The 22,758-nt window shown below is 31.2% G+C and overlaps 3 protein-coding genes across 4 annotated transcripts; 2 read left to right on the top strand and 1 right to left on the bottom strand.

Moving 5' to 3' along the window:
- Nucleotides 1–862: 862 nt before the first annotated feature.
- Nucleotides 863–5,375, top strand: LOC114263960 (uncharacterized). The gene is made up of 6 exons (XM_028204547.2): nt 863–1,232; nt 1,329–1,463; nt 2,957–3,046; nt 3,187–3,416; nt 4,271–4,318; nt 5,049–5,375. The coding sequence occupies exons 1-6, from the start codon at nt 1,124–1,126 to the stop codon at nt 5,223–5,225; spliced, it is 789 nt and encodes a 262-aa protein (XP_028060348.2). The 5' UTR covers nt 863–1,123; the 3' UTR covers nt 5,226–5,375.
- LOC114263961 (pentatricopeptide repeat-containing protein At2g13600) lies at nt 5,096–9,380 on the top strand. 2 transcript variants are annotated; one of them, XM_082900609.1, is made up of 2 exons: nt 5,096–5,233; nt 7,198–9,380. In XM_082900609.1, exons 1-2 carry the CDS (start codon nt 5,228–5,230, stop codon nt 9,082–9,084), a joined length of 1,893 nt encoding a protein of 630 aa, XP_082756735.1. In that variant the 5' UTR covers nt 5,096–5,227; the 3' UTR covers nt 9,085–9,380. The 2 variants fall into 2 exon arrangements, with proteins under 2 accessions (XP_082756735.1, XP_082756731.1); XM_082900605.1 differs by lacking the exon at nt 5,096–5,233 and having other exon boundaries at nt 6,762–9,380.
- Nucleotides 9,381–10,347: 967 nt separating this feature from the next.
- LOC114263962 (cysteine-rich receptor-like protein kinase 42) lies at nt 10,348–14,388 on the bottom strand. Its single transcript, XM_028204549.2, has 6 exons — nt 13,338–14,388; nt 12,341–12,454; nt 11,889–12,239; nt 11,569–11,803; nt 11,208–11,352; nt 10,348–11,106 (listed from the first exon to the last, which is right to left on the bottom strand). Exons 1-6 carry the CDS (start codon nt 14,131–14,133, stop codon nt 10,738–10,740), a joined length of 2,010 nt encoding a protein of 669 aa, XP_028060350.2. The 5' UTR covers nt 14,134–14,388; the 3' UTR covers nt 10,348–10,737.
- Nucleotides 14,389–22,758: the final 8,370 nt, after the last annotated feature.

Here is a 22,758-nt window from a genome sequence, read left to right as displayed (position 1 = left end):
AAGGTATGTCTTTTATGCTATGTCTAGTGAGTTAAGCACTATTGGTTATCTTTGAGAGATATTTTACTGACTTGATCGTTGAAGTGCCCTCGGGTGGACGAACCACCGCGGGATTCTTATCTTTCTGTGACAGGTTGTTTGGGTTTAATCTATTTTGCCGGTGTTTCTCCAGCTGAGTGCTTGATTGGCATTGTGGTTGGAAATCAACACACACACCTACCTTCTCTCCTATTGATTTCGCGCCACCCCCACTCCTACAGAGAGAGTTACAGTAATGATCGCCTATGAGAAAATTAGAGAAGAAGAAAAAAATATAAGAAAAATAAAAAGAAAATGGGAAAGATATTTTTGATCAAACTAAAGCCATAGTCTGTCTATTTAAAATTATTTTCTCTCATTACACGGTATTATTTAAAAAAAATTTCTACTAAGTTGGTAATACATTTTTCATTCACCATTTTCGTTACAATGGTTACTTTAAAATTATTGTTTTTTAAATGAATTGGTATATCATTTTTTTTTTTGGTTATATTCCCCTTATTTATTACAATGGTTAGTTTGGCATCTTCTAAAAAATCAAAAAAGTCAAAAAGTCACTATCCTATTTAAGTCACATCATCTCATTTAAGTCACATCACCTCTCTAACACATCACTTCAAACCCAACTCAAATCCAACCCATATTTCATAAAAAGTCAAAAAGTGCACTTATTTAGTCTTCTCAAACTTGGCCTTAAATTTGAAAAAAATAAAAAATGTAAATAAAAACATACAAATAAGAAAGGGAAATTACAAATTAATATAAAAGAATAAAAATAATTACAAACACATAAAAGTGCAATTTTTTCTATGGAAAAAAAACCGCACCAAAAATTACACACCCCATCTATTGTAAATAATTTTTGGTCATACATACCACACTTTCTTGTAATTTCTCCAATAAGAAACGGGCATAACCGACGTCGTTGCACCAGACACGATAGCAATCCCTTTTGGCTACGAAACAACGGAAAAGGGGGTTTCGAAATTGCAAGCTCCGAAAGCCGCCATTGGCATCGAGCTCAAAGGGTTTGTTGTTGTTCGGAGAAGATGATGGGGATGGTACAGTTGCAGTAACTACAGAGATGCAAATGGCGCTTACAGTAAGGTTGTTTCTACACCCGATCAAGGCATCTCTCACTTCACTCTCCTCCTCTCCTTCATCATCATCCCTTTCTCGTTCAACAATCCCGTGTACGTTCCCGTCTCTCTCTCTAAATGCTTTGAATTCAAATGAATTTGTTGTTGTTTGGCGTGTTTGATTGTGGTTACTTTACTACTCTGGTTTAGTTTATGGAAGATTTGAACCTTTGAAGACGTGTGTAAAGGGCCTTGAACCTGTACTGCTACAGAATCACTGTCGAAGAAGCTCTCACTGGAAATTTTATGTACAAAGATGTTATGCGAACAATTTCTGCAATCCAGGTTAGTTGTAAAATTATATATGCTGTAAATTCTGCGGATGTACACAAATGAATCTATCAGTTTATCAATTGAAAAACATGTATCGTGTATTCTATAATGTTACTTGTTTTGTTTCAGAGACCTTGGCTTGTTAATTAGGGCATATAGGCTAGGAAGAATGGATACGGATATGGATAGATGACATTGAAAGTATGCAAGGAATATGTAAAATATGTAGTTATAAATATTTGTTATATGTCATCCATATGAAATTATGAATACTTCATTCATTCGAAGAATAAAAATGCAACATGATACTAATTCCTAAATTAATAAGTTGAAGAAATTTATTTTAATTTTCTTTTATCATTCAATTCCAATATATTTTCTTCAAATTTGTAATGCGTTTTGTGTATGTTTAAGTGTATCCGAGTATTAAAAAATAAAAATGATAATAGGGCATGTATGGGCGTGTCTAACGAGTGTTGGTGTTCAACATGGATACAATACCTTCTTAGAAAAGTGTTTGTGCAGGTTTCATATTACTGAATCATCTTAGGTGAATTCCTTGTTTTTCTTCTGTTTTAAGGATATGTTCTTGTTTGTCTTATTCATAAGATTGCCAATGTCTTCATTTCTGCAGTGTTTAGTTCTGAACATATGTACTAATTGTTCCTGCATTTTATAATTTAGAGCACATTGGTCTCGTAGAAGTCTTCTAAAAGTCTCTCTTTATCTTGAAACTTGAAAGGTTCATGTAGTTCAACCAATAGTCTTTTACTGATTCACTTCAAAGGTACTTTGTTAGGTTATATGGTGTTTGAAACAGACCCTTCCTTTATTTAATAATATTTTTAAACTACTTTCCTCATGGACTGCCATAATCAAGTAGCTTCCAATTCTAATGTATTGCCTTGCTTATTTCAATCGGCTGCTGTGCATTTTATCTTTCAGGATTTCTTATTCATTTATTATCTCACCTAACTCCTGATAATACTTCTTTTGGAAATATTGATCAACTTGCAATTTATTTTAAGAAATCATTGGGGTCATCGTCGCAGCCGTAGCCTAATCGAAGAAGTTGAGCTTTCAATTTATGTGTCCATCAAAGAAAATATATATATATATATTTTTCCTTCAGGCAGATTTCTATGTTTCTGTTTTGGTACTTGTTTGTCTTGATCAGCCGTACTCTCAATGTGATGAATGGTGCAGGTACATGTTAGAACTTTTGTTTATATTATTTTTCACCCCCAGAATTTCTTTGCAATCTAAAATTGTTTTCATTTCTTGACTTGTTAGCATTATGGTTATTATCATAACTACTGCTAATACTAGTGTAGTGTCATTTGTCTGCACATATCACTAATTAGTTCCCTGAACTGTGGTTGAACTCAAGTTGAAATGCATGACCTTCTTGTTGCACTACATGCCTAGTTTTGCTTTTACTTCTTTAAAACAATGTTTGTTTCTCAGTTTACTTAAACAATATTGCCATGATGGCATTCTATCAGGAAGGAAGTTGGTTATGGGGAGTGTATTTGGTGCATCGGTTGTATTTGGATCGATCTTCCTTCGACCACGTGTTGCGTATGCTATGGATGGTGAGGCAAACATGTTTCCTCACACAATGGATCCAAAATATTTTAATGAGTGCTGGTCAATTGTTAATTTTAAAGATTTTTTTGGGTGTGTAGTGCTTGCCTCTCGGAGAAGTCTGACATTGTGATCTTTTATGATGTAGGTTTTGATGTCTGGGGTGATGATCATCATTTTGACTTGTCAAATGCTTCAGATGCAGAAGAAGATGCACGCAATTTTTTGGCATTGGCTAGAAAATTGTTGCTGCCTGTTTTTCTCTTCTTAACTGTGATGATGAATTGGGATCACCCTATCATTCTTGCAACTAAAATTATTCTTATTCTTGTTGGTACAAAGCCAAGCCCCTTCTCAGTGTACCTGTTTATTGAACAGGTAATGCAACATTTAAATTTTATTTTTGCAGATATGGAATTCATAATTTGACAGATCTCATCAAAACTTTGTGAAATATAAACCATAATCACATGAACATAAATGTGGAAATTGTAATATGATGGACACTGGGCTGACTTCAGAAGCTTTATAGAACATGAACTCCTGGACATATAATATAATATAATATGTCTACAATTATCATTATCATTATTATCCATACTAGTGGGTTAATACAGATGAGGATTTGGAAGATAAATAGAGATCTACAAAGACGATCTCTGTAGGACAACCCTTGGGGGATGTTTGTAGAATGAAAAAACTGTAGCTTGGGGCTGCAATTTTTATTTTGGTTGAAATTGTTTGGCTACAGTTTTGTTACACTGAGAAAGCGGGCTGGTCTCTACTCTAGTATGACGCACATGCCCAATCAATGTGCTACATAACCAGTGTCGCTTTGAGTTTTTCATCTTTCCAAATTCATATTTCTATATGATACATGTTTGATTATGGAATCGTAAATATTTAAAGTCTTATTGTTGACTATTAGGCCTGAGTATGGATGTAAGAATAGTTATTGTGCACTTTATCATTGGTTTAGATTTACACATGCGTCAGTTTGTTTATGAACAACTCATTTGAGCTATAAATTTGACAACTGACTAGATCCTGGATTCTTGGGATTACTGGAAATTAATCTCTTGGAGCAAGAATATGCGGAGAACTGTCTAGAAACCAATTTTCTGAACCCATCTCTCTATTATAACATGAACAATAAATTTGTTTGTATGGAGTCAAAGTTATTGCCCTATGTGCACGTATGAATGTTTGACATGGTTTTTCCTAACATGCAGTTGCGGCGTCAATTTATGCGCCAACACCCTTTCTTGTACAAATTTAAGGTGAGCACTCTTGCACTTCTTGTTATATATAATTGTCTTAAAACTTGTTGGAGATTTCATGGAGATTTCATTGAGATTCTATCTTTCTTGATCATTTCGTTATTGCCATTGTCTTATATTTCACTCTTACATTATTTTCTTATTCACTAAAGATTAAATTGGCAGCAGTATATTGTCATTGTCATTCTTTTAAGTACCACAGATTGCTGTTTTGACTACATGCTAGTATTTCCACCTGGAACCTCTGCTAGATGCCAAACCAATCCCTAGTAGCCTTAACTGAATATCACTTAATGGGTTACCCATTTCCTCAACCTTAGGAAGCAGGCTTTTTTGGTCACTCGTACATCCATTGCCAACAAGCAATCAGTTGTCTATTCTATTATTCATTTAGATGACTTTTGAATTAGTTGCATGTCCTTTGGTCATGTAAACATATTTGCTTTGGATGCAAATCGTTCAATCTGTCAAATAGTTCTACAATGCAATTGAGCTTTCTACTGTTGAAACCGATAAAAGACTGTCGAAACTGATAAAAGTGAAATTAGTCTCCTTTATTTGCACCTGGAGTTTATTTGTAGTTATTGGAAGCACTAGGAGACCTAGCAATTTTCCCTGGTCTGCAGTGTCCTTAGGCTTTAGTCTTCTGTTTATCCACAGATGAAGTGCAGCATTAACAACCTTTTACTGTAGTTACTTTGGCCCACTTGTAATATGTTTGGTTCTGCAGTCATTATATGCCAAGAAAGTTGAAGTTGACGACTACACATTTCTCTGCCTGGCACGAGTTGAATTAGAAGATCAGAAGTTCACTTTGATCGGAATTCTGGGTAGTTGGTGGGTATTGCCATGGTCACCATGCCAGGGAGCATTTTCCGTACTTAGGAACAAAGTTCTGCAGGGATAGAAATGGAGGTACCTAGTGAAAATTGCTTTGTTAATCTCAGTTATAGTCAAGATGTTAATCTCAGTTACATCATTCAGTGTTTTTTTTTTTTTTTTTTTGACTTCTATCAATTTTGTAAATTAATAAAATACTAAAAAAAGTGTTTCATCAGGTAGATTGTTTTACTAAGTCCATGGAAGGTGCATGCAAGAAAATATTATTTTTTCTAATTTGCTGTCAGATACAAGCTCTAAATTACAATGTTAGGTGACGGGAATATTTGATAGCCATATCTCGGAGTGTTTGAGATTACGCTCTTTTTCCTTCTGGTCATTCACTCGGTAAATAAGTTTTTCGTATCAGTTTTTGTTCTTGTTCTTGTTTTTCTTTTCCCCTTGTGTTTTCGGGAACAGAAAAAAAATGATACCAAACGTGCCCTTGCTACCACATGCAGGTTATTATGGGGTATACCAGAGTCTTATTCACTCAAACACTAATTTATTATCATTAGTAGGCTCGTTGGCAAATGGTGATTTTAGTTAAAAAGTCAAAAAAATTATAAAAAAAATAAAAAAGCCAACAATTTATATCAAAAAGTCAAAGATTTTTTTTTTTTTCTACTTTTTGCACATCTTTCGTAAAAATCAAAAGCTATTCTAAACATACTAGTTTTTTTTTTTACATTATATTTTAGTCAAAAAGTTATTAAAAAAGTTTGTTCCCAAATGAGGCATTATTATTAGTATTCTTTATTTTTTTTGAAGTCGTCATTTTGGGGCACTACACGCACTATAGGGTTTTGCACTAATAGGATCAACACTCCTTAACTAGTTTTAATTTTTATCAATTTATTGTTTTTAATTTTTGGGTCTAAAAAAATTGGGTGGGTAGGTCATCTCTAATCGTCACTTAAGTAAAACTTCATTCATTTGATATGACACAACAGTAAACACAATCTAATTTCTGAGTTTATGCATTAAATTTCTTAATACACCTGCTGCATGCATTACAACAGTTGCAGTTTTGTAAAATGTAATATATATGTATATATATATATATATATATATATATATATTTTATGAAAAATGTGGGCATGGAGAAAATTTTGGTAGATATATTTAGAAGCTTTCCCAAATTTTTTTTCAATTAAAAAAAAAATCCCATAATATTCAAGAGTGTTAATTTGTTAAATAAATGAAGCAAATATATCCCTGGGTCATTTTGAGTCTACATTTGAGTGAAAAAACAGAAGTGAAAAAGAGAGAAAATTCAATTTGTTACATTAAATTTAAATTTGATGAATAAAGAGTTAAAGTTTAGCTAATTATTTCATCAAACTTGTATTAAATTAAGAGAATATCCAAATTTTCAGTAAATTAAAGTTAAACCAAATCTTTTATCAAATATTAAACAATCATATTTGTATTTAAATTTGATTAAATTTTTTTTTAAAAAAAATAAAAGGTTGCAGATGGTCTCATGGGTTCGTAAGATACAAAACGCAACGGCAACGCTTCTTCTCTTGCCACAGCGCCTCCCACTTCCCGCGATCTTTTCTTCAATACTTTGTATATCTCACATTCACCGTAAATTCTCTCTCTCTCTCTCTCTCTCTCCCACATGTTAACAAACCAAGCCACCGATTTTGAGCCAATTTTCCCCCCAACTACCTACCTTGACTACCTCTTACACCATGAAAAGTGCCTTCACAACCCTCTTTGCTATAAACCCAAGAAAAAGCTTCAATGTTTACATAGAAACAAGTTGTTCTCTTTTGAAAAATTTCTCCAAGCAAGGCTTGATCACTCATGGAAGTGCCCTTCATGGCCATTTGATCAAAATGGGTGCATCGTCAGAGAGATATATAGCCATTAAATTGATCATTTTCTACCTGATTAGTCGGAAATCTAAGGAAGTTGATCAGCTTATGAAGGAGTTTAATGGGTTTAATATTGTTGCGCATAATTGTTTGATTTCAGCCAATGTTGAACAGGGAAATTTGGACGAAGCTCGTAGGCTGTTTGACGAAATGCCTGAAAGGAATGAGGTCTCGTGGACTGCGTTGATTTCTGGTTTCTTGAGATGTGGAAGAGTGAAAGAATCAATGTGGTACTTTGAAAGAAACCCATTTCATAATGTGGTTTCGTGGACTGCTGCAATTAGTGGGTTTGTACAAAATGGGCTTAATTTCGATGCAATGAAGCTTTTTCAGAAAATGCTTGAATCTGGGATTATGCCGAATGATGTTACTTTTACTTCTGTTGTTAGAGCTTCTGCAAATAAGGGTGATTTTTGGTTGGGAATGAGTGTTTTGGGGTTGATTGTTAAAGCTGGCTTTGAACACAATGTCTCAGTTTCTAATTCTTTGGTTACATTAAGTTTGAGGTTAGGTGAAATAGATTTGGCTCAGAGAATTTTTGATCGAATGGAAAAGAGAGATGTTGTTTCGTGGACTGCAATCATGGATATGTACGTTGAGATGGGAGACCTGAGAGAAGCACGCCGGATCTTTGATGAGATGCCTGAAAGAAACGAAGTTACTTGGAGTGCAATGATTGCGAGATACAGTCAGAGTGGTAATGCCGAAGAGGCAGTGGAACTGTTCCACCGGATGCTTCAAGAAGGGTATACCCCAAACATATCGTGCTTTCCTAGCATTATAAGTGCATTGGCTAACCTGAAGGCTTTGCAAGCAGGGATGAATATCCATGGACATGTTTCAAAAATCGGGATTGAGAAATATGTCTTCATTAGTAGCTCATTTATTGACTTATATTGTAGATGTGGAAAAACTGAAGATGCACAGTTAGTGTTCGACTTGGTTTTGAAAAAGAATGTTGTTTGTTGGAACTCCATGGTGAGTGGATATAGTCTGAATGGTCAATTAGAAAAAGCTAAGAAGGTGTTTGACCTGATGCCCAAGAAAGATAATGTCTCCTGGAACACTATGATTGCTGGTTACTTAGAAAATGAACAGTGTGATAAGGTATTTGAAGTATTCAATCAGATGCTTTTGTCCGGGGAAACACCAAACAAATCTACATTCTCGAGCATTCTATGTGCTTGTGCAAACATGGCCTCATTAGAGAAAGGCAGGAATCTCCACGGCAAAATTTTTAAGTTCGGGCTTCAGTATGATGTTTTTGTAGGAACTGCACTTACTGATATGTATGCAAAATCTGGGGATATTGAGAGCTCTAAGAAGGTCTTCAATAGAATGCCCGAGAAGAATGAGATTTCTTGGACTGCTATGATTCAAGGACTTGCAGAAAATGGTTTTGCGGAGGAATCACTTGTTCTGTTTGAAGAAATGGAGAGGACTGCATCTCTTATACCCAATGAGCTCATTCTTTCAGCAGTTTTATTTGCTTGTTCGCATTGTGGGTTAGTTGATAAAGGACTTTGGTACTTCAATTCCATGGAGAAGGCTCATGGTATAAAGCCAAACAGCAGACACTACACCTGCTTGGTGGATATGCTGTCTAGATCAGGACGTCTTTCTGAGGCTGAACAGTTGATCGCAAGCATGCCATTTGAACCGGACGGTAACACCTGGTCGGCTTTATTAAGTGGTTGTAGTACACATATGGAGGAGGGGATAGCAGAAAGGACGGCTAAGAAGCTCTGGGAACTGGCGGAGAAGAAATCCGGTGGGTATGTTTTGTTGTCAAATATTTATGCTTCAGCTGGTAGATGGGTCGATGTTTCGAATACTAGAAATTTAATGAAGGAGAAGGGTTTGAGGAAAAGTGGTGGTTGTAGCTGGGTTGAGTTGAGGAATCAAATCCATCTTTTTTATTCTCATGATGGAAAACACTCTGAATCAGCAGAGATATATGGGGTTTTAGAACTACTGAAGTCTGAAATGCTGGCTGTTTAGATGTACATATTTTTCAACATCCATTTTCCCAAGTAAAATCAGAAAAAGCTTGATTCTCAGAAAGTTTTGGAGGTGACTAATATGAGGAAATTTTAACAAATATGAGTTCTGATTGCATGGAATGCCGTTCTGGAGCAGTTTCGGAGTTTGACGTACGTAGAATTCGTGACTGACGGAAAAAAAGATTTTTTTTTTTTTTTTTTATGTAATCTATGTGTATATAATTTATCATATCTACACTTGAAAACATGAAATTTATTTTATCACATAAGATGTCACAAATATCATTTTTGAAATTAATGTAGCATAACAAACATACATGGACAGGTAATTTGTGGCAACAAAATTGCATTACCACGTGGCTAGTATTGTTGGGTTGTCATATTAATCATTTACTAATGAAAGATAGCTACCCATTTACTAATCATTTTATTTATATTTCTTCTTTTTTCTTAATACATCTATGATCATATCTCAAAACTATCATATTTTAAAATTCTAAAATCGTATGATTAAGAATGCATTAAAACTGAGAGACTGAATCTTTAGCCTCACATTTATGCTGATCAATTCATTATTTGCTTTAAAAAAAAAAAAAAAGAACATGACCATCAAAGATATACTAATCTTATTCAATTTAATGAGATGATTATAGTTACCAAATTAAATTAAAAAGGGATAAGAATTGCCACCACTTCATATGACAACGATGGATACCATCAAAGTAAGGGGAAAGTTGATAACATTAATGGACAATTTATGATAAATAATTCACATGAAAGCTACTCCCACTAAAATCCCCAGAAATATACAAAGAATAAATAAATTGAATCACACCCCCCAAGTCACCTAACATTTGAGGGCTAGGTGGCAATTGGGACCATTTCAACATGAACCATAAAAAAGTCAATCAAGACCCCAAAAGAGGATGGCCATCACTACCACCTTTCCTCACCTAAAAAAAGAAAACTAAAGCAAATATAATAAAAATTCTACATTACCTGAAAAATTATCCTGAAATTTTACCCCAAAAAAGCCACGGGTTGATGTGGTAAAATTTCAAAATAACTTTTCGGACATTGTAGAATTAAACAGTTTATTTGGTTTTGATTTTTAGGTTTTTTTTTTTAATATTTTAAGCAATTTTAAAATTTTTAGACGCACCTAACATAAATAAACTTAAATAATATTTGTGAAAAAATCTTTAAAAAATTTACTAAATACCAAAAATACAAAAGAAGAAAGAAAAGAAAATTTAGTACATTTTTCATACTTTTATGTATTTATTAATTTTTTAAAAATATTTATTCACAAAAATTTTACTATTTAGATACATTTAAGTAAGATGCATCTAAAAAAGTAAAAAAATTGTTTAAAAAATTAAAAATATTCACTAAAAATAAAAAAAATACCAAAAACAAATATCTCCAATTTCTAAAAAATTGAATTCACAAAACTGAAACCAAACAAAAGGTATCCCAAAGTTCCACCACTCAGCAAAATTGGCTGTCTTTGTTTTTCCAGCTCCAATCAAAACATGAAAGCCTTCCCTCAAAAACTTCAAATTCAAAAACCCGGGTTCGGCTCCATTAACCATCTGATGATGTGTTTGGATGGACATTCTTGAACATAGTGATTGAATTTACTTCAGCGTCAATTCCTTACTTTGCGATGGCCCATATCTAAACTCAGCATACTTGAGGACTCAGAAGAGTTATACGACACTTCAATTTTTGTCAAGGCATTGGACATTAAACTATTTATGCTGTATGATCTAGTAGAGCTGCGAGGGTCAAGCGCGCTAGCATTAAGAAAAGGAGGTTGATTAGGCACTGGAATTTCAAAGTCGCTGTGAATTAGCATGTGAACCACTTCATCCATTGATGGTCGGAGAGAAACTGAAGCCTGTGTGCATAGAAGTCCAACTTGAAGTACACGGGATGCGTCTTCTGCTGGAAAAACGTTTTTCAACCGAGGGTCAACAGCCTCGGCCAATCTGTTTGTCTTGTAAAATTTCCAAACCTAAGGAGCCAAAATCAGAAATTCTCACATTTTCAAAAAATATAAGATTGGTCAATTCAAATTTGGGGTAAAATTTATGCATGAGGGGGTTCAAGTCTTACTGTTTGCGTGAGTGAACAAGAGTCCTCAATGAAGGCATTATTCTTTCTACCACAAACAATCTCAAGAATTAGTACTCCGAAGCTATAAACATCTGCTTTCTCTGTGAGCTGTCCTCGAACAAGATATTCAGGAGCCATATAGCCTCTGCAATGACAAAAGAGATGCATTGTTGTTTACCAAAAATAACTTGGGGGAAAAAAGTATTAAGACTAAATGATGTGGGTGAGCCAATTATCAAATACTAGACATGTTTTTTTTGTTAATTTTTCAGTGCTAAATGTTATAAAAAAAATGGATTTATTTCAATTTTTTTTGCTTTCTATGCAACCACATGGAAAGAAGTGGGATAAAAGAGCATACAGTGTTCCTGCAATTCCAGTGCTAAGATGAGACTTATCAGCAGCAAAACACCGAGCAAGGCCGAAATCCGCAATCTTTGGAGCAAGATTCTCATCGAGTAGGACATTGCTGCTCTTAATGTCCCTGTGGATTATTCTTGTTTCAGTCCCACCATGAAGATACGAAAGGCCCTCAGCCGATCCAACTATTATATCAAGCCTCTGCTTCCAATTTAGGCTTTGAACCTTGTCCTTATCTGGACAAAACAAACAAAAATGATTCAGATCAAAATTTTGATGAAAATCGGAAATTTTGAAAACATAGAAAGCAGAAATGATTACCAAAGAGGAACTGATCGAGGCTCTTGTTTGGGACGTACTCGTAAACCAAGAGGCTTTCTGGGCCTTCAATGCTGCAACCCAAGAGCTTCACAAGGTTCTTGTGTTGAATCCCGCTGATCAAGTTGACCTCATTGAAGAACTCATCTACCCATTGCTTAGTACTGAAAAACAATCTCTTAACCGCTACAGTTTCACCATTAGGGAGTGTACCCTTGAACACAGAGCCCGCTCCACCTTGCCCTATTTTCCTCGATGAATTGAAGTAATCCGTTGCCTTCTCGAGCGTTTCGTATTTGAAATTCAAGCTCGACCTGTTAAATGAAATTAAAACCTGTCCCAGATTGTCGCGTTCTGTGTAAATGCAAGCCAAAAAAAAAAAATTTGTGTTAAAATTTAGAAATTTGTTTTTATTTTAGATTATTGGTACTCTTTGGATTTTCATATGATTATACCTTGTTTCCGCTTTGATAATCTCAGATAGCATGCATAACAAGCAAATAATGAGAACATCAAGAAGGCTGTCACTGCCAAAGCAATAGCTACAATGACCCCTTCTTTTGAGGCCCCTGAGAAAAACAATAAAAAATTAGTATAACAAAAGAAAGATATTAAATTATGTTTACACTGAGCAATTAAATTAAAATGATGCTGACAGTGGATTACCTAATGTCACATTACCAAGTTATAAAATATTGAGGACAAAAGAGAGAGAAGAAAAAAAAAATCCTCAAAGCCACCATAGATTGAAAAAGAGGGTGCTGACAATGGAAAAGGTGGGTGAAAAAGGTAGAAGGAAGAAAATTGTGATACGCATTCAGATAGTGAAATTTGACAAAATTCTAAAGAAATGAATAATGCAAACCAGAAAAATAAAATAAAGCAATCTGCAATCGAATTTTCCAAACAATCATACCTCAATTTCGTCCAAAACACTTGCAAATACAAGACAGTATACTAATCCTAAGATCAACTCCATTACTACAATTTATTGGAGAACTGTTTGGTTGAATACCTCACTGTAATCAAGCAATAGATTTCACAAACACACCACTATAACTTCAAAAAACAGAACACCCATAAAAAGAAAAAAGAAAAAAGAGGTATAAGATCAAAATCACGATAAAAAAACACACATAAACTGAAAATCAATTTTACCTCCATTAATTGTAGCAAAAACACTTGCAAATACAAAAAAAAAATAAAAAAAATACTAATCCTAAGATTAACTCTGCAAGTTCTTTATTCAACCAATAAAAAACTCTGCAGGTTCTTACATGATCAAGAACACTAGAACTTCAAAAAACAGAACACATGTACAAGAAAAAAGAAGTATAGGCCAAAATGACAGGGAATTTTCAAAGCAATTTTACTTCAATTGTGGCAAAAACACATTCAAATACAAGAATCCAACAACAATTGACTCATCCAATAGACAGAGGGAGGACTTACCAGAACCATGCTTCAAATTTTGATTCCCAACATCGAAGAACTTAGTAGTCGAATACCTCAAATAACATCCAGCATTCAATCCTCTCCCTTCACTACTCGGCACGCACCCTCTCAACTCATTCGCCGCCTTCTCCAAGCACTCTCTACACCCATCTCTACTCAAAGTATTCCAACACTGCGCCAAACCAAACACTCCCTTCACTTCCCCAACAGCAAACCCACCATTCTCCACCGCAATACTCGTCAAATTCACAACCAATTCACTCACACTGCTCTTGAATTCAACCCACGTCGCTTCAACAATCGATTCAGAACTGCTACAATTCACCTTATCTCGAACTGGGTCAACACTTTCATTGAAGAAATTGTATGTATCGTATCTTAAGAAGCAACCATCGAGGTAGATTCTGGCGGAAACGGCGGGGAGGCAGTGGGGGAGCCTGGTGCGACTGACGGCGTAGCAGAGGAGACAGTCGGTGTGAGAGAGGTCACGGTGGCATTGGGCGAGGCCGTAAATGGGTACTGTTGAGTTTACAAAGTGGTGGCCTGAATTGTTGGCGGTGACTAGTTCGGAGAGAACTTCCATTTCTTGGACGAAGTTTGGGATGTAGCTGGTGTTTTGCGGCGGCGTAGTGGTGCCGCAGAACAGACCGGCTTCGTAGATTCGGGGATCGGAGATATTCAATGAGAAGAGATTGATGAACAATAATAAAAACACAAACAAGCATGTTTGATGTTGGGGTTTTGGGATTGGCGAGAAATGATGGGTGTGTTTGCAATTGAAGATCATCATCATGATTTTGCTTTTCTCTGTAAAAAGTAGCAGAGAAAAGGTACGAGGGTGAAAGTGTGTAAAAATAAATGAGGATCTTGCTTTTAGTTACCAGTTTTGTGGAAGGCTTGGAGGGAAGGTGACTGATGAGACTGCCATTTTTGCTGTGAGAATTGGAATTTGAAGAGAGATTACATTATGTTTCCTACTTTAATTGTGTTCTCACTCCAAAAGCCATTTATTGTTATTTTTGGGTGGTTTCTCTACTGTTAGGTCCACGACCATTACGGGTGTCGTTTTGATGATTCTGAGAGATGAAAAAAGACATTTTTTTATGATTTATTATGTGAATTGGAGCATATTGTTAGACTCGTGAGGCTTATTACAAATTTTATTTTGATAATTTAAATTATTTAATGTGTAAAACTTTTCAAGTATTTTATATCTGTAAAAAATTAAGTTGATCGAATATCAATAACCCCTTAATCGAAATATATTTTTTGTCAATGGTAAGTATGATTTCAAAAATAAATTATTAACAAAAATGTGTTTTGATTAAAGGACTACCGATATCTGATTAACGTAATTTTTCGCAAAAATAAAATGCTCGACGAACTTTACATATTAAACGGTTCGAATTATTAAAATGAGATCCATAATGAACCCACAGACGCAACAATATAATCTAATTTACACAATAAACTAGAGAAAAGCATCCCTTTTCTTTCATATGCAGCCTCCTAATAAATATTAATCAGTGTGTTTGGTTTGAATTTTTTGGATTAAGTTTTTTAAAAATTGAATTTTTTGTTTTTTTGTGATTTTTTGTTTTTAGTGAATATTTTTAAAATTTTAAGCATTTTTTTTACTTTTTTTAGATGCACCTTATTTAGATGTATCTAAAAAGTAAAACAATTATGAAAAAATATTTTAAAAAATTAACAAATACATAAAAATACGAAAAATATATTAAATCTTCATTTTTTTTTTTGTATTTTTGGTATTTATTGAATTTTTAAAATTTTTTTTGACAAAAATTATACTTTTTATGCGTAATTATGTTAAGTGTGTCTAAAAATTAAAAAAAAAGTGCTTACAATATTAAAAAAATTCAGTAAAAACTAAAAAATATGAAAAATAAGAAGGTACAATTTTCTGAAAACTATTTTCAGATAAACGAAACCAAACAAGCTAAATAAATTTGTTGTTCTGTTCACACCGCTCCATTTGTGGAAGACTATGAGATGATAAATTTTTCACACAAAACATGTAAGAGCATCTTTAAAGTTGCATTAAAATTTTTATCAAATTTAAGTAAAAATTTAATGAAAAAAATGATTTGATATAATATACTCTAATGGTAAATTTAAAACTTTTAGCAAATCTTGATACAAGTCCAGTTGTTCAGAAAATGTTCGGGAGGACGTCCAGTCATAAGTAAAAATTGACATTCAAATAAAGAAAACTTGATTATCCAGGAGGACGTCGAAGCGAACGTGACAACTACCTACAAAATTTGATGATGGATAAAAGCTCATTTGATTTGATGAAAGATTTGGTTCTCCTTTCATTTGATATCAATTTGATGAAAGCATTATAGCTGAGTTTTAATATGTTTGTCATCAATTTTAAATTTGATGAAACATTTGATAAATGATTGGAGATAGCGAAATATAAGAAAAAAATTATAAGTTAAAAATATTAATCCATTTATTTAAGTAATTAAGAGTTATGTGGTGATCTATTTAGTTTGGGAGAGTTACGTGTATCTCCTAATGGGTGAACTTATTATTCAATAGGACCGGTAAGAATTAATAATGTTTTTCATTAAACATTATTAAAAAAAAGTCACTAATTATTAATTTTCAAAATTATCATAAAAATGTCACTAATTATAAGTTTTAGCGACAGTTTAAAAAAATTGCCACAAAAAGTAGCTAATTTTTAACTTTCAATGATAGTTTAAAAAAATCATCACAGAAAAACGTCACTAATTATAAGTTTTAGTAACAATTTATAAAAATCGTCATAAAAAAAAGTTACTAATTATTAATTTTTAGCGACATGCAAAAATTATCACAAAATTATTTTTAGCGATGATTTTATTATGATTTATTTTTAATAAGATTTTATGGGAATTAAATTTAATTATTAAGATCTATCGTCTCTTGAGTTTGTTCTAAACATATTTATCTATTAAAGGGGTTACGTTGAGAATATCATATGATATTATTATAGGATTACATATTGATTTTTCCAGACGAACTCAAATTTTTGTGTTAAAAATTTCATTTCTTGTGATAGCTTTTGAAGTTGGGTGCAGGAAAATGCCATACAATTTTTTTTTTTTTTTTTTTTGGTCAGGATACCTTCACGTAATAAATAAATGAAGGATTGTTTGATAATATTAGTGTAATTATTATACTTCAAATAATGTTAATAAATTTGAAAGGAGGAAAAAAATAGGAAATTCAAATTATTTTAGTGTTTGATTTTTGAAAATAAATTAATATTTTGGAATAATAAAAAATGAAATAAGAGATTTATATATGTTTTCATCTTGTTAACAAAGTGAGATGATGGATCTCACATTTAATTAGATCTCAAATTTTTATCAAATGCTTATATAAATATGAAACTAATACCCGTGTGCGACTTATATCATGTGAGTCTTTGATAATTTTTGTAATAATCATAGCATTGCTCATTAATTAATTTTTTTGACTAATCATAAATTATTTGAATGAAAATTAATGTGGTGACTCCAACCAATTAATACTCTGGATATTATTAGCAAATTATTAATTTTAGGATGAATTGTACTTTTTATTTTGGGTTACTTGAGAATGAATTTACCATATAGTCGGTGATCGGAAATCGGGTAAATCACGGTTAGGACCCACACGCTTATTTGGTAGGTACAAATCACATATAACCCGAAACATTGGATAAATTACATTTTGTTCTTTTACATTTGGTAATTTTTTTACTTTGATTTTTAATTTTTTTGATTTTTTATGTTTTAAAATTTTCTCAATTTATACTTAATATTAATTTCTATTCAAAATTATATATAAAATATTACGCTAACGACATAACATAAAAAGCAAATTATTACTATATTGAAATTTAGATTTGTTTAGAGGTATGAATTATGTATAATAAAATATTTCTATACTAAGTGATTATTAATGTATTATTTTTTGTCTAATTTTAAACATAAATTAACTTTTAAAGTAAATTAAAAAAATTAAAATATAAAGAGTTAAAACAAAAAAAAATCAAAATCAAAATAAAAAATAACCAAACATAAATAAGACAAATTATAATTTATCCATGAAACATTCATTACATATTAAAATCATCAGAATATGTACAATCAACATGAAGTTGCCATGCAAGTTACCCCGTTGCTATGGATATTTCTCGCGTTTAAAAATAATAATAAAAAAAAAAAAAAAAAAAAAACCATGAAGTTGCTGTGCAACTTACCCCCTTCGACTACCCACCCAAAAAACTTACCCCGTTGGACCATCACATCATCATCTTATTATTATTATTTTTATTTTTTTGCATAATCATCATATCTTTAGGTTCTTTTAGAATATGGGTTAACTTTTTAGCTATTTTAATTTAGAATTAAAAATTTTTATTTGGAATAGACTTTTTGATTTTTTTTTACTTTTGTGAGAGAAAAAATAAAATGATTATGATTTGAATGTGATGTGATATTTTGTCTTATTGGACTAAAAAACCTATTTCGTTTTTTTTAACTAAAATAACCAAAAAATCAAAAAGTCTAACATCCCAAACGAAGGCTTAATATCAAATGTTACATTGCGGGTTTAGAAATAGATTATTTTAATTAATTATTTAATATTTTACAAAAAAAATATATATAAATAATAATATAATAAAATATTTTATTTATTTTTGTCCATCTCAAATTGTATCATCCGTCTCTAATAATTGTCTTCCAACCCTCACTTTTGAAAGATTTTGTTTGTTACTCTCTTGCCAACCACTGAGTTAGCTTGTTTTAAATTTTTTTTTCTCGTATTTATTAAATTTATTATATATTTATGATCTGTTTAATATGATAGATTAAAATATAAGATTAAGTTTATTAATTTGTAAGATTTATATTCTAGTGTTTGATACTATTTCTGTTATCTAAATTAAATTATGACAGATATTTTATGGCTAAATTACACTGACATCCCCTGAGATTTATATTTAATATAAATTCTTTCCTCACGTTTGAAAAATTATATTTTCTTCCCTGAGATTTGTAATCTCATTACAAATTGTCCCTGGTACCTAAACACAATAATATAACTTAATGGTGACCTTTCACTTTAAAACAAAATATCATAAACATGATTTATATTTACAACATCACTATAATAATATTTTTATGATATTTTTTGTATAAATTTTTATATATGAATGAAATTTTTCATTTTTATTTCCACCATCATTTTTCTTTCTCACCTATTCACCCACATTTATTACAATATTACCAAATACCGTCATTTACACTTATTTCAGTATTACTGATTTTTTTGTATTTGTTGAATTTAAAAAAAATCACAAAATATTATACTTTTTAAGTATATCTAGATTACTTGTATCTAAAAAAGTAAAAAAAAAAAAATGCTTAAAATATTAAAAAAATTAGTAAAACAAAGAAAGAAATTCAATTTTTTGTATGAGTTAAACCAAAGAATATGATTGTTATTTCTGTTTAAATGACATGAACAAAATATCAGTATTATTTTATTATTTTATATGTAGAAAGGCTAAGGGACAAATATGTCAATTTAATCTAACAGGAGGGTAAGTGTAATTTTTCAAATAAGATGGGGGATCTGTATTCAGAAATCTCAGGGGGTGTCAGTGTAATTTATCCATATTTTATCTAACAAAATTATTATTTTTTTAATCATACAATAAATAATGCAAAACAAACATATTATTGAGATTATATATTTTTATATCCATTACAAAACAAACATGGATATGGAGATATTATTTATCCTATTAACCCAGTTAGGCAACTAATCATATACTAATCTTATAAATTATTAGTCCCGCCATTAATTCTACTAATCAAACACAACATTATGGTCCTATTGAATTTTCTTCATAATTAGATGTAACTTTTTGTGATAATTGTAATTTATCCCTTATCCAAATAAATAAATAAAATAAATAAAAATCCCCACCCATAATACCAACCTTTCTTTTTATTTTTATTTTTATTTTTGGTTCAAGTCCTTAATAATTCAAGCCTAATTTGAAAATTTAGTTAAAAGTCAAACTGACTTTTAATCTATTTTAAATTATACTATCTCTTTATTTTTTTATATACATTTTATAAAAGAAAAATTAAAAAATTAACTTTTAATCAAGTTTTTAAAATAACGCTTCATTAATTTAAGTTGAGCTGTTGAGCAGTCAAGTTCGTCCTCCAAATGCACATTTTCTAAAATGTGGTGCCAAAGACTAATTTTATCTTCCAAACACTCAAAAGTCTCCGTCTTTTCTTTTCCATTGCTGCCTATGCATGTTTAAGAAAAGTGTGACACCACATCATCACCTTGCATTAACCTTGTTTTCTTTAAATTGATCTTTTAGTAATTTATTTTTTATTTTTTATTTACAAAAAGACGTGTAAAAAAATAATGAAAATGAGTTGATTTTTTTGTATTGACTTTTTGTCTATTTTAACTAATTGCCAAAAATGACCTTAATATGAATTTATTATATATATATATATATATATTCCACGTGTATGATAAGAACATTATTCTAATTTTTAGCATTCATTAGTAGCAAATGTTGAATTTGCTATAATTTTCATGATGAATCGTGGAGCGTGAGGTGAACGTGGCTAATTTTCTTCTTTTTTATTTTTTTATATTAAATCATAAATAAATTGAAATTTTCAATAACACCTATGATGACTGCAAGTAAAGTGAATCTCAACTATTTTAATGGTCAAAACTTTTCTTTATATTCATTCTCTTTTCTTTTTTTTTGGATTTTTTTTTACCACTTTACAATTATTTTTTTTTTGCATTAATTCGGCTAACTAATCTCAAATAAATTTTAATCAACCTTAATTCAGCTGACTTATAATTTTTTTATATTGTATATAATTAAGTGAGCCCAGTAGTAAATCGTTTAAATTTAACATGAAAACTGAATAATTTTTTCCTATATTTAGTTGAACTTGATTATATATAAATCAATTTCAAATAAATTTTTAAAACATGAAACAAGATTAAATAATTAAATTTATTTTACAATAAATTTTTTTTTTTTTTGATATTAAAATGTTTAAGTGAAAGGGAGATTATCCCAATCTAGGATCAAGGCAAGCTGCAAGGCTCAGAAATGACTTATACTGAATTTATAGATCGCCACTCAAAAATGAAATTGTTAATTGGTCTACAAACCAACTGGACCAGTTGGATTGAAGGCTCCACCTATGTCAAGAAATCATCAGCCCTAGAAAATTGGGTAATTTTCCAATTACAAATTGAAACGAGCTGCTCGCTCGCTCGCTCATAAATTTTGAAAATTTTGGGGTTATATATATATATATATAAAGTAAAAAAAAAAAAATGTGTTTGGTTTGTGTTTGTAGAGTAATTTTTGGGATAAAAAGTACGAAAACTTATTTGGTTTGTCTTTTTTCAGAAATAGTTTTGAAAAATTGTTTTGAGGAGAGAATTTTTAAAAAAATGATTGATTTGATGTGTATGAGAGAAAGAGTGATTTTGAAAAGTAGGTAACCAAACAAAATTTTGAGATTTTTTTTGAAAAAATTTGTTTGGTTTAATTACTTTTGAAAATTTGTTTATAGAAAATTTTTTCTGAAAAACAAACCAAACAAGGCCATCTTTCTGTCGTTTTCTTATATAATCTCCACGGCCTGTTTGGTTTGGTTTGATTTAAGTAAGCCTATTTGACTGGATGTTAGGACTTGGCGTGCAAAGAAATTGGTATTAATGGACACGAGTCTATGAATTAAAGCTCTAAAATAAAATCGAAGTGTTTTAGGTGGATTAGGAACCACACAGCACTTTGTCCCAAAATTCAAAAATATCGTCTGCATCGCTGGCACTGGAGCTTCTCATCCAATTTGTCTTCCACCCAACAGAATAAAAAGAAAAAGAATAGGAGAAATTATACCCAAAAAAACTCTAAGGTTGACTTTTATAACAAAATCAAATAGTTAATTTTAGGGTAAATTACACTTTGCCCTCTTAAAGTTTCACCTATTTCTCATTTTGACCTTTTAAGTTTAATTTTTTTTTTTCACTTTGGCCTTTCATGTTTGCAATCATTCATACTTTAACCTTTTAAGTTTGATTTTTCTCACTTTGACCCTTCATGTTCGAAATTTTTCTTACTTTGGCCTTTCATATTTGCAATTCTTCTCGCTTTACTTCTAGACTAACTTCCATTCAAAAAATTAATAGAATCTGTCACATCACCAACACATCAGCTTTATGTAATGTAAAAAATTCACTAAAAATACAAAAAATGAAAAATAAAAATAAAAAAAATTAATTTTTTTTTTCAATCTTTAGTAATTATTTTTTTTTTCATATTTACTCATAAACATTATTACACTATAGATGCACCTAAAAATAAATAAATTTAGCTAAAAAAATAAAAAAAGTTTACTAAAATGTAATAATATTTATGAATAAATTTGAAAAAAAAATTCACTAAAGACTAAAAAAAAATCCAATTTTTTTGTTTTTTATTTTTTATTTTTTTGCATCTTTAGTAAATTTTTTATATTATACGTGAAGCTGATGTGTTGATGATATGACATTCTATTAATTTTTTAGATGGAACTTAGGAATAGAGTGAGAAAGATTGAAAACATAAAGAGTCAAAGTGAGAAGAATTGCAAATATGAAGAGCCAACGTAGGAAAAATCCAACTTAAAGAGGCAAAGTAAAAAGAATTGCAAACATGAATGGTCAAAGTGAGAAAAATCAAATTTAAAAGGCCAACGTGAGAGATTGGTGAAACTTTAAAGGGACAAAGTGTAATTTACCCTTGCTTTTATCAATTTAAACTCTAAATTTTATTTATTTATTTTCAATATTAATCGTAAGTATATTTCCATCAAGTAAAACTGAGAAAAAGAAAAAGAAAAAGAAAATCAATAATATGAGAGAGAGGAAGAAATGTAAAAAAAGGTTGATCATTTTATATAACATAAAATAAATAAATAAAATTATAGCATGGTTCATGCGCTATAGGACAGCGGGACAGCAGAGACGAAAGATGCTGTAGAAATTCATTCGTTGAATCTAAATGAATTTGAATCGCTTTATCTCACATCACAACTATATTGGGGGTCCTAATCAAAATTATCATTTTACATTCTTCCAAGTCGTCTACTTCTATTAGAGGGTCCTCTCCTCCGTTGCAACTTGAGTCCAAATCCATCAAAACTTGCATATGGAAATTGGACTGAATCATTGTCCAAAGTGCTATGACGTGTGATGGTGGTGACTACTGTTTGAATATTCGTAGAAACTATCTGAATGGTGAAAAGAAAATTGTGTTTTCGATAGATTTTATCAATTTTATTTCATCTTTTACATAACAAATATC

This window comes from Camellia sinensis, chromosome 1, assembly GCF_055761805.1.
Source record: "Camellia sinensis isolate YWXY chromosome 1, ASM5576180v1, whole genome shotgun sequence".
Classification (NCBI taxonomy): domain Eukaryota; kingdom Viridiplantae; phylum Streptophyta; class Magnoliopsida; order Ericales; family Theaceae; genus Camellia; species Camellia sinensis.
Note: the sequence above shows the minus strand (reverse complement) of the source record. Positions and strands in the feature narration are given on the sequence as shown.